General features: G+C 37.2%; 1 protein-coding gene across 4 annotated transcripts in view; it reads right to left on the bottom strand.

The window, feature by feature from the left end:
* The window catches only part of LOC127793184 (separase), a 44,551-nt gene extending 34,458 nt beyond the window's left edge, over positions 1-10,093 (bottom strand). For 2 of the 4 annotated variants that reach the window (XM_052323976.1, XM_052323979.1), the window contains exons 1-16: positions 9,355-10,093; positions 9,034-9,211; positions 8,847-8,954; positions 7,141-7,275; positions 6,507-7,015; positions 5,292-5,397; positions 5,054-5,179; positions 3,706-4,002; positions 3,517-3,633; positions 3,178-3,399; positions 2,945-3,055; positions 2,674-2,811; positions 2,202-2,576; positions 2,031-2,120; positions 819-1,082; positions 604-727 (exon numbers count right to left, since the gene is read on the bottom strand). In XM_052323976.1, the coding sequence (XP_052179936.1) occupies positions 604-727; positions 819-1,082; positions 2,031-2,120; positions 2,202-2,576; positions 2,674-2,811; positions 2,945-3,055; positions 3,178-3,399; positions 3,517-3,633; positions 3,706-4,002; positions 5,054-5,179; positions 5,292-5,397; positions 6,507-7,015; positions 7,141-7,275; positions 8,847-8,954; positions 9,034-9,211; positions 9,355-10,016 (3,562 nt within the window). In that variant the 5' untranslated portion in view covers positions 10,017-10,093. Of the gene's footprint in view, positions 1-603; positions 728-818; positions 1,083-2,030; positions 2,121-2,201; positions 2,577-2,673; positions 2,812-2,944; positions 3,056-3,177; positions 3,400-3,516; positions 3,634-3,705; positions 4,003-5,053; positions 5,180-5,291; positions 5,398-6,506; positions 7,059-7,140; positions 7,276-8,846; positions 8,955-9,033; positions 9,212-9,354 lie in introns of those variants that run through there. The other 2 variants (XM_052323978.1, XM_052323980.1) reach the window with 2 other exon arrangements.
* Between the last annotated feature and the right edge of the window lie 2,318 nt (positions 10,094-12,411).

Genomic DNA, 12,411 nt, shown 5'->3' with positions numbered 1-12,411 from the left:
GTATTATGACCAAAATACCTTGCGTCTCATGTCCCTCTATGCGCCTCATGAGGGACTTTTTTGTCATTGGTACACCTTTATGTAGTCCAAGGTGTACACAAAGGTGTACCAATAGCATTTTCCTAATGATTAAAGATTAGCTTTTGTGTATGGCATAAATGTTGCACAATAAAGCACTAAAATATGCAAAACATGAGTCTAACAAAGACAGGGGTGTCAATGTGGATGTGCAGTCGAACTAGAAAAGAAAAAATTAAAAATAAGGTCATCTGCAATAAGGTCGAAGTGGCTCCTATAGATAAGATGCATAATCCACGATTGGGCATGCGAGAAGAAAACCAATGGAGGCTCTTAGATATGATAATAGTAATAAAGGCATAAAAAAAAAGCATCATACATAGAAAAAACTAGTGGGATATAATTCATATAGTTGAACCCACATAGTGGGATAAAGGCTTGATGTGTTATACAATTGGCCTAACAAAGTTTCAAAAACATAAAGAAAGTTAGATTGCTAAGTAATATCATCATTGATAAGAGAGAAAATGATTCATGGACAAGGTATGGGCACAAAAAGAAAAAATACAAAAGATAGTTTTATACCTAAGACAGAAGAAAATGCAACTTTGAAAATAGGCAACCCTTGAAAATTTGATATGCTTTTCCCCCACAGTAAAAGAGCTTCAGCCTCATACCCATTTCCAATTATCTCATGGATTGTCCCAACCTGTTCAACCCCAATTCTTTAAGTTAGAATGTGGGTATTGTCAAAATCAGATTCAAGCTGTCACCCAAAATATTTGGTGAGTAGGTCAAACCTGTAGGGTGCTTTCAAGATAACATTGAAGTATATTCCATGGTGTAAGAATACAGCATTCCAAGTCATTTAAGATGTCATGACTGGACCAAACTGCTGTGGCCACTGAATTATACAATTCAAAAATACGAAGATTGTAGCAGCACTTGTGCATGATATCCCCTCTTTCATCAGATCTTTCATTCTGGTGCTCTATAGAGTACCTAAATTTTTCTTGTAAGAGTTTGCTAAGTAAACGGTGGGATTCCTTTGCATATGAAAGAGCCTACAGAATAAAAAGGGAATCATTAGAAAATGTAAGATTCTCAGAGCTCAAAATCAGCATGTTTCAAGTGAAAGATTATGAATAAGCAGGCAATGTTTTTACAGTATAATCCACTCAATTGACTACAACATCACAAGCATTAATCCCACTAGGTGGGCCCTGCTAGCTATTGAGTGGATTGGAGAAGAATCCACTCAACAGAAAATAAAAGACCTGTGAGGAAGTCTCAGCATTTTAAAAAATAAAATGGTACTTAGATTGACAAGTCATAAGGAAATTCAGTAAACTAAAACCTGCTCCATTTCATCCACCATCTCACAAGAGCCTCTATTGGTAACACAATTGCCACTAAACAATCATAAGTTGGACAAAAACATACTTTGGTATGACATGACCAAATATATGTCAATAGAAATGCAACATTTATATGCTTCCAAAAAATTTATTTATCAAAAGAAATATGTCTATTGACCCCCATAGTGGGAAAAAGGCTTGGTATGTTGTTAAAAGAAATAAGCCAAGATAAAATATATAGCACATAAATAATAAATAAATGAGTAAGCAAAAACCAATATCCAACATAGTTAAACTTGTTTGTCCACAATGTCCAACACAAAAGCATAGAGAATACAAAAATAGATAAATGCAAAAATATATTATATCATATCATTGCATCAACATGCTCCAAAATCAAGAAAACAAAGTTCAGTCATTTTATCCCTACTAAGATTCAACTAATTCAGTTAAAATGCATAAATATAACTAAATGTACTTTTCATTTTCTTCTACTCGTTAGAAACTTCAATGAACTATTCCCTAACTTATTTACGGGGGGGGGGGGAACACACCTACAACTTGCAGAAAAAAACTAGACATTCATATAGTGATGATAAACCAATGTTTCATTGGAATAGCATCAGTCAAGAAAGCAGATATATAGTATGTTACCTCAATTAGTTGTCCATTGGGAATCATTCTTACACATAAGTCATGGTAGAGAAGCGCAGCAAGAAAAACTGAACCATTGGAAAGAGGAACCTAAAATAAGAAAAGACACCAGATAAATCGGTGCAAATTATAGTTTAGACTGAATTAGGTCTAACCATTGAAACACCTTACAGTGGAGGTGAGATCTGAAGCAACCTTCTTAACTTCATCAACTTTAATGTCAGATAAGAAAGAACCTTCAATGTGGCAGGAGCCACAGGAGAAGTTAGTACACGTGGAGGAGAAGCTCTGTTGAAATCCAACTTCAAGAGCCAATCCCAATGACCCCCTCATGGAACTTGTCCAGAAACCAATCAACTTAGAAATTTTGCCACAGTGCTCTGACATGGTAGTAACGATTGCCTCACCCACAGGAGCAACACAAAGAGCATGGCCAAGCCTTTTGCACTGCCACAACAAGGCCAAACACTTCTCCAGTGGAACATTCTTCCTCCTGAACAATCTTATCAACAGCTCATATATATCACAGTGAAATTCCACACAGCCCTAGAGATACAAAGACAACAGCCATAATAAGGCAAGAAAAAAAGATCTTCAAAACTCTATACAGAACCTATAATCAGGAAAATATTCTAGCACTCACCTTTATTGATAACAAATCGACAACATGGTACAAAGCAATCAACATATTTTCACAAGGAAAATCACTTTGGTCATCCACAATGCAAAAATCTGGACTTGACCATAGCGTAAGTGCACAATGAACATCTTCAAAAAGCTTCTGTTTGGAAACAAATCCAATCAAACATCACAACTAAAGTGCACAAGTACAAAATATAAATGAACTGATGATGCAAATCAGTTGGTATTTATTACTCAGTAACTAGGACTAGTAAAGGGGGGGAAAAAACAACCTTCGAGCATGGTTCAGCCTCCTGTAAGCATAGTGCATGCAAGCAATATGCTACAGCTAATTGATGACGAAATTTGATGCTCTGTCGAACATTTTCATCATTGATGCCATTCTGTTTTGGTAAGCAGTTTGTGTCAATCATGTAACCAATTCCAAAAGGAGGAAATGAATTGAAAAGGGAATTTTAAGTTTGGTCAAGAAGAAAGACCCAAGCATAATGGAAGCTTAACAGACCATTGTAGATATTGCGTCTGACAAGCACTGAACACAGCCATTCAGACCTTCAATTCCAGATGCCCTTAATTCACGTCCCTTTGCTATAAGAATTTTAGATCTCTCTAAACAACAATCATCTGAAACATACACATTTTCCAGGAGGACAGCTATGATATCCATTTGCATCTTCTGACATAATCTTGGATTCAGGCCACTCATCTCTTTATATGCTAAAAGCTCCTAATTATCAAGAATAAAAGTATATAACTCTTTAAGTATGTAGAAAAGAAAAATCAGAATAGGACCACAGGAAATTTCAAATGAAATCAAAATGTCAGAGAAAGAAGTAAATCAAACCTGCTCTAATATTATGCCAAGTGACTGTTTTGACACTTTTGCAGAAGAAGACAGCAAAGAAAATAAGGTTGCAGCACTACATTCCATATCTGGATCCTTGCTAATTTTATATTTTATCTGGAAACCCCACAAAAATAAGACAGAAAAGTCCAAAATATACAAAACATAGAAGGATGATTCAACATTTACCTTCACCCACTGCTTCACCAGAGTTATAGGACATGGCAGCCAATTCAAGACATTTACAGCAGCAGACCAGCTTTCAAGGCTAAATACCATGATTCTAGTCACCTTATTCTGGCTGCCACACTGATAAAGTATGTCAAGAAGAAGTGCACTTTTCGAACATGCCTCATTGACAAAACACCCAACCGCCTCTTCTGAGATATCACTGCAAAGCCTGTTTGAGCTGTTTGCAGTTGCCTTACAAAGATGTGAAACACAAGTCCATGATGCCATACAACATAATTTCAATGCCTTTGAAGCCTGCAAACAACCTTTTAAACTTGAAAAAATGTGCAAGCCACCAATGCCATAAAACTAAACTGTTGAGAGTATAATAATAGTATAAAAGATAAAGTTAACCTATTTAACAGATTAAGCTTTTAGATTAGATCATACGGTGGTTAAGAATTCAATATGATACCAACATAGATGAAGTCCAAAGCTCAAACCTCACCACCAAACCCAATATTTAAATTATTGTACGTGGCTGGACCAATTATCAATGAAGATTGGCCACAAGTAAGGGGGGATATTAAGTGTAAAGTAATAGTATAAAAGATATAGTTAAGCCTTTTATCTAACATTTAAGTTTTTAGATCAGGTGACGGCTAACAATTCAACATAAACAAAGGAAGATGAGGGAACATTGTCACAACCCAATCCCACATCCGCAATCAACTGGGCAAGTCTTGGATATATAACTTGGCACTGTGAACTCATAAGTTACCTACAGCTAGCACTTTTGGTAAGGACTTGTGGTTTTATAAGTGGTATCAAAGCCAGCCAACCCAAGACCACTAATGCAGTGTGATACTTGTCAAATTCACTAACATGCATTACAGGCAGGCAGGGTATGCCAGGATGTTCAAACTGGAAGAATAAAACAATCTGGACCCACGGCAAAATAAATCCACTGCATAAAGAGCCTTGACATTTACCAGAACAATTCTAAGAATATAGAAGTGATGTTATAACACCAATTATTTCAAGGACACTCAAAATTAAAGGGGGGAATATATAGAAGAAAGAGCACCTAGAAATGCCAGATGATCTAAAAGCTATCAAAAGATAGAAGTAATTGAATGAGAATACCATTACTTTCAAGCAGTCACAAGATTACACACATTTTAAAGACAGTGCAACTTAGAGAATCAACTAACCGCCAGAACTAACTAATCTGATACAAGAAAAGGAAAAAAAAAAACACACACACATTTAGTAAAAAGAATCTGATTCTAATTGTTTTATAATTGTATAGAAATAAAAGAAAATTTTACTGCAAGTTACCGTAAATCGTATTTTCCACAAGTACCTCTTTCACTTGCTTACTCCTATAAAGAGTAACACCAACATTGTGAAGAGAAGCAAAGAGAAATTTTAGGCCATTTACTTCAATCCAATCAGCAGAAATAATTTGCCGAACAAAATTGATTCCTTCCTGAAGGAAGCAGAGTCAAACCAATTATCCGTAAAACAACTGAAGAGAAATGAATATATTAATGGCAAAGCATTCAAGGATATTTCTAGCAAGATGGAACAAGAATGCAAACCTTGCAGAAACGCCTAGTTCTGAATGAGAGAGTCAAAGCAGCAACAGCAACACTGGGAACTGCTTTCACATAATCATCAAATAAATTGCTCTCATTTTTAATTACACTGCATGCATAAACAAACAAGCCAAATTACTTAATAATGAACTCAATGAGCCTAAGTAAACTAGAATAGAGAAACTTTTAAATACTGGTTTCCAACAAAATACGAATTTTGTTCTCTCTCAAAAAGAGAAGTGGACACTCTGATAACTTAACTCTCCATTATACTCAACAGACTCATATTTGCCTTACAGATTCACTCTGCAGGGGAAATTTCTTCCAATAGTTGTCATATATGACTTAACTGAGAAGAGCCAGAAAAGAAAAACAATGGCAAAAGAGAACTCTCAGGCGGTAAGTCAACGATGTCAATACAGATTAAAATTGTTGCAATAACTGTTAATAGTTTGTATCCCTGATAAGGAATTAAAAGTACTAAATTTTAATAATCCAAATTAGGACATTAGTATTTAGATTTATCCTATTTTATTTAATTTCAGATTTTTAAAGTTTATCTTTTATGACTAGACATGCTATGCATTCAGAAATTCAAACATTTGATGCAGAACACAGAAATTTGCTTATTTCCCACCCCTGAATATTTTCTCTTCTCTCTCTCTCTCAATTCTGTCTTAAGCTTCTTCATCTTCTCTTCTTCCTATAATCAGACTATTGAAACAAAAATGATATCTTCACCCACACTAATCTAATCAACCTACATCTTATATACAAAATAACCCACTAATCCTCCCATTATTCAAACTAAAAGATAGAAAAGCAAACCCATAAATTATGGACACATGATCCCTCAATTTGTGGGATCCCATAAATTGTGGATCCTTTGTCCCCATTTCCTACACTTCCCATAAATTCTTCTCTTTCTCTTTAGTTTCCTGCAATCTTTCAACTGTCCCACATACTAACAGCCTCCAATCTTGGCCTTCACTAACCAATAGTGAAATGACAAACAAGCCATGTGAGATCAGAATAGCATTACAGAAAACATTCATTTCAATGTTTTTATTAGAATAATCTTTGACAATAAATGTACAAAATCAACCGATCCTTGTACAGAACCATACTGTTGTTCTTTCGTTGTCTTTTGCAAGGAACAGTTGTTCTCTTGAAGTATGAAAACCAAAAAAAAAAAAGGCAAACAGATCATAGATCTACCTGAAAAGCATAAAAACATCATGGAATTGATTGAATGCGTCCTGGATATTGCATAGCTTGGCAAGAAAGGAAGCAGATTCATCTTCAGCAGTTATATCTTTCCTCGCAGAAATTATCAACTCAGCAAGTGGCTGGCACAGGAATTTCAAAGCATGGCAGTAATACAGCAGATATGACTTTCCATTCTTTATTTCACAAACTTTGCAGGCTTCATAATGTGCTTCTATCTGTGAATGTAGTAAACATACAGAGTTTGTAGAACAGTTGTATTTTGCATTTAATTGCAACTTGTTGCTATTGCTGCTTGTAGGAAATTGATATTTCAATTGGCCAAGCAAGGATGCCAAACCATGGAGCACATCCTCCTTATCAAGCAAGTAACCACTCAAAGACCCACTACTTTTGTTCAACGGGGTTATGCTGTTGTCCTGTCTTTGCTGACCTTTGAAATCACAGATAGACAAGCCAGCACTGTAAAGCCTCAAAATCAGATGAAAAGGAGACAAAACCTGCAGATAGAGCTGCATTATACATCATCATACAGCAGGGTACCTGCATAAAACTAAAGGAAATGGAGAAGCAAAACACAAAATGACATAAACAAGTGAATTACTATATAACAACTCAAATATACCTCACAATATTCATTAGCTACTTTGCTTAGATGTGCTGCGAGGGCACTACATAAATGTCTAGTTGCAGATCGACATTTATTGGCACAATAGCAGACAAGTTCAAGAAATTCCATGACGGAGCTTTCTGTTGCCACCTAACAAGCAGAAACAACTTTATCTTCATTAACTTACAATCAAGCTGATGAGTTAACAAGTCCAAATGACCTTGGAGGACAAACATGAAAGGGTAGATAACAAAAAGGAAATCTTTCACGATAGAAAAGGAAGATATCGGCATACAGAAAGAACGAACCAGAATTTTCTATTAAAATCATATCCTTCCTGTTAATCAACTAGAGTAGCCATAAAAACAAAACAAAAACAAAAAAAAAAATCTGTTGCAAAAATAAGGAATTTCAAATCACCATGCATATAAGGAGGCTCATTATTTTATGCATTAAAAGATATAGAGGGGTTTTGTACAAGAGATACCTAGAAGAGAAAAGATCATTGTAGGGGGTAACTTAAATGGTTATATGGGTAGAGAAGGGAATGGACATAGAGCTACACACAGAGGCTACGGATTTGGAGAAGAAAATAATGAAGGTAAAGAAATTTTGAATTTTGCCATGGCATATGATCTCATCTAATACTAGCCAAGCCAACATACTGGGATAAAGGCTTGGTATGTTGTTTTATATGAGTTCATCTTAACCGACACTAGGTTTAAAAACCAAGATGAACACTTAATTGCATATAAAATGGCACATCAACAACCCAAATAGATTATTTTCTTGTAAAACAAGAGGACCGTTTATGTGGTACAAATTGCACAGTTATACTAGGCAAATGCCTAACCACTCAACGTCAACTTTTGGCCATTGACATTCATATCAAAGACGGAGAAGAAAAAATGTCACAAAACAAAGCCCAAGAATCATATGGTGAGATTTAAAAGCTCAAAATACAAACCATTTTCAAGGAAAAAGTAGGTGGGAACAGAGACTGGACCATATCCAGAGAGGCCAATCTTTCGTGCCATATAACATAATTGATCTTATAATTATTAGATAAAACTATCCTTTATCTCGTTAACACTATTCTATAATTGTATAAAATGTTAGAAACAAGTTTTCACTTTAACCACCTTAATTATCTATAAAATACTTAAAATATTCATAGAATGATTTGATCTTCAAGTCTGACCAAAATATCACCTGCACTTCCAATTTTACTAAACTTACATGCCATATATTTGATTTTTGACCTACTCAAACCGAAAAAAAATAAAATTCAACCTTGAGAACATTGAAGTGGCACTAAAGATTAGAGAAATATCTTTCCATAGTCACCAAATTGCGAGCAAAACCAAAAGAATCTATATCATCCTTCTCTTGGGCTCAAAGGCCCTAATTCTAATCCACCAGAAAGGCAACCAATAAAAAGCGTGTAAGGGCTAAAAGATATCAGTGTGCTTGTAAAGTCTATCTCACATTATACATTAACACATAAAACACTATCATGTGCTTCCATATTTGGGCACATTTAGAATGTGTATTGGCATATCCTCTGGATAATTATATGGCTAAATAACCTTTGGGTTATGAGCTATGAACTACAAAATGGTAAGGGCTAAAAGCTCTAAGTGTCAGACAAGATGGAAACAAAATTAATTAAGAACTTGTTGTGAGCATATTCCTTTGGCAACCAAATATTTGATAAGTACCTTGTATTGACTGGACATGTAATTTAAAATCCATAATAATGTGTTAGCAATGGATGAGGATTGGACATCTTGTTGTGAGAACAAGGACGAGCATATCCTGCAAGCAAACTGTAATTAAAAATATCAGTCCTCGAAAAAAGTAGCCTAGCAATGATGTGTAGAACCCTGAAGCACAGATACACTTCACCTTCTCCAGTTGATCCTTCATAGATGATTTCAAGTATTCATCAAATGTTGCGGAGCAGAACTCACGCACCAGATCCTCATTGAAATACATTAGATCTCCGACCAAGAGTAACATGCATTTACCTAGATATGTCACAAGCAACCGGTGCAACTTCTCATTTGAACTTGTATCTAATGCCCTAACATATTCGAATATTATTAAACCCTATCAGTCAAACAGCTAATGTTAATTTGGAAATTATACAGTTCTTCAAATGCTGTTTAAGCAAATAATCAGATGGAACGAGTCATGACCACCATATTTACAAAAAAAATAACCTACCTGAGCCATGGTGTGACCTCGTCCACCAAAACGAGTACCCTCCGGTAGTCGCCTTCGTTTTTACTTTGGTACGAAGAAACACATTTCACGAGCGTCACAACAAGCTCTACTACCAAAAAGGAAAAATCATTATCTACATTCTCTTTCCCTGAATCCGGCAGGTATCGACTGTTCTTCTTCACGGTTTTCGCCCCTTTACCACCAATCTCAATCCCCCGCAGACTCTCCAGAATGGAGAACCCCTCGGTTTCGGCATCCCTGTACCGGCCCCACGCCTCGAAGCAGTGCACGAGCCGAACCCTCTGGATGTCAACGGAGTAGGGTTTACAGGACAACTGCGACGATACACATTCCAAGCAATTCAAGCAGAGCTTGTACGCGCCGAACAATTGGAGCCCTGATTCTTCGTCGAGCTTGGGGTTTGCGGAAAGGCGTTTAGGGATGACAGATAGTGCTCGATTGAGAAATGGAACGAACCTCTTGGCGAGCGATCTGACGGCGGTGGGGGGCTTCTTGGACTTTTGGGGCTTTCGTGGGGCGGTGACAGAAAGAAGGTCGTAGAATGGGCGTAAGTGGTCGGAGAACAGTTGGAGGATGTGCCGGAGGTCGGAGGATTCTAGTTTGGCGATGAGATCCGCGTCCGCGTCAGTGTCGGAGTCCATGAATCCGGTGGTCGGTGGCGCCGAGGCAGAGATCTGCAGAGAGATGAGCAGAAGAAGATGAATGGAGCGCAATGCGACTCTCGCATCCAAATTTGGGCGCCAATTTGCCCGCCACAATTTGTATGAAAAGGGGGACCGCCCTAGGGCAAAATAGTATTTTCACCAACTGATTTTTTCAAAACGAATATAAATCGTAGAGAAATTCTATTCGCAATTAACTGATTTGCTCTTCACAGTCACATTTAAAATAATTTTGAGAAAATGCATTTTTGTCCCTCTCCTTTCATCACCGATCGATCCATCATCTTCTCTGTTCATTATCGTCGTCAGCTTGCTTCCTTAACAACGGCCATAAAAATTGTCGATCATCAGAGAATAAGAAATTGAGGAGATCGACGACCATGGCAATGACAAATGACAACCATGACTATTTCAAAACCCATCATTACAAAGCTCCCACCAATGACCACGTCGCTTTTACCAACAGCCCCAACAAACGTAACCGCACATCATCGCACCCAAAATCTAAGGTTCAAAGACTTTTAAAGTACCCCAAATCTATGGTCTCAAACTCAAATAAACCATTATATACATGCACGCACACACACATATATTTATATATATAACATATCGAATTTTGCATATTCAATGACTAAATTTGTTGTGCTATGAGAAAAATTGAGGAGAAAATGAAAAATGTTAAGGCATGTCGCAAAGTGGCCTTGCGGCAAGAGGATGGCCGCAAGGCCCGCAACAGGAAGCTGGCCACGAGGATGGCTCGCGACAGCCTTGCCGCAAGCTAGGCTTGCGGTAGGAAAATGCCATGAGGGCTAGCTCAAGGCAGCCTTATTGCGAGCCAGCCTTACCGCAAGAGCTGGTCGCGAGGTTTCGCTCACGGCAGCATGGCCGTGAGCTGCCTCACTCGTGTCTGCTCGCAGCATGAGGCTGGTCGTAAAGGCCAGCTTCATCCCCCTTCAATGAAACCTAAGTCCCATTTAGAATTCACCATGTGTCGGCACTAGACACCCTTGAAAATCGTGCCCTATAAATACCCAACTAAATGACATTGATGGGGAGTTCCAATTTCAGTAAAATCTAAACACTTTGAACGCACTTTTACTATTTTCGTGAATAGTCATTGGGATTCGAGACTGACTGTAAGGGCCCACTCCCGAATGTGCCCGCTAGCATAGGACATTCGAAATGAGGTCATCACAAGGATGATATAGAACAATACCTCATAATAAACACACACATTTATCTATTTTCACGCAGCGAAATATCAATAACTTTCGTTACAAACCAATGTTGATACATCTAGGCTCTTAGGCCATACAAACCGAATATGAGGCTCTAATGTAAAACAACAATTTAAAATCTCATCAATCTACCTCACCAAAACGCAACTAGGATCTCCGAGTTGAGTGCCTCTGTACACCACTACCCTTGGGTTGTAGTCCCACTGGACTCGCCCTTAATGACTGCTTTACCTTTACCTGGAATGGCATAAGAAGATCAAGTGAGCCACAAGGCTCAGCAAGTTCTAGTACAAAGGAGCAGTATGAAGAAAGAGAAATCATGATGACACCGAGAGAAGTGTACAACGACTTCATATCAATATTCAATTATATGAGTCGGAAATCATATCTCATAGAATTATAAATTTCAAATTTTTGTTCATGTATAATCATACAAGTGCATACATCATAAGTATAAATCTCATAGGCTCATAAGCCACGATGCAAAATATGCGTTAATCATCATATCAGTAAATCAGCACATAACATATCGAGCACAACCTGCCGGGCTATGGCCACCTCGTCCCGCGTCAGGCGCTCCTAGGGTACCCTTTATTTCCGCGCAAAATAATAAGTGCGCTAAGAACATATATATATGAGCATCATGTACATGTATGCATCATGTATGCATTTACCAGCAATGTAAAATTTAAATTCTCGTTCTCAATATACATTTAATACCATTGAAGAATGTTATGGCAAAAATTGTTATTTTTCCACCATACAATCGCTCTAATACATTAAGTAAATGTTTAATTAATATTAATAAAAATTTTCGGATGGGTACTGTAGCGGGGTACTATACGGATACGGTATGGTACTGTAGCAAGATACTGTATGTATACTGTACGAATACGGTATCATACTATAGCGAGATACTATATGGTACTGTATCGAGATACTGTATAGGTACTGTATGGTACTGTATCGAGATACTGTATCGAGATACTGTATTGAGATACTATATAGGTACTGTATGGTACTGTATTGAGATACTGTATCAAGATACTGTATAGGTACTATATTGAGATACTGTATAGGTACTGTATGGTACTGTATTGAGATACTGTATAGGTACTGTATTGAGATACTGTATA

The sequence above is a fragment of the Diospyros lotus genome, unplaced genomic scaffold, assembly GCF_014633365.1.
Source record: "Diospyros lotus cultivar Yz01 unplaced genomic scaffold, ASM1463336v1 superscaf1, whole genome shotgun sequence".
In the NCBI taxonomy this organism is placed as follows: domain Eukaryota; kingdom Viridiplantae; phylum Streptophyta; class Magnoliopsida; order Ericales; family Ebenaceae; genus Diospyros; species Diospyros lotus.
This window is presented reverse-complemented; position numbering and strand designations above follow the sequence as displayed.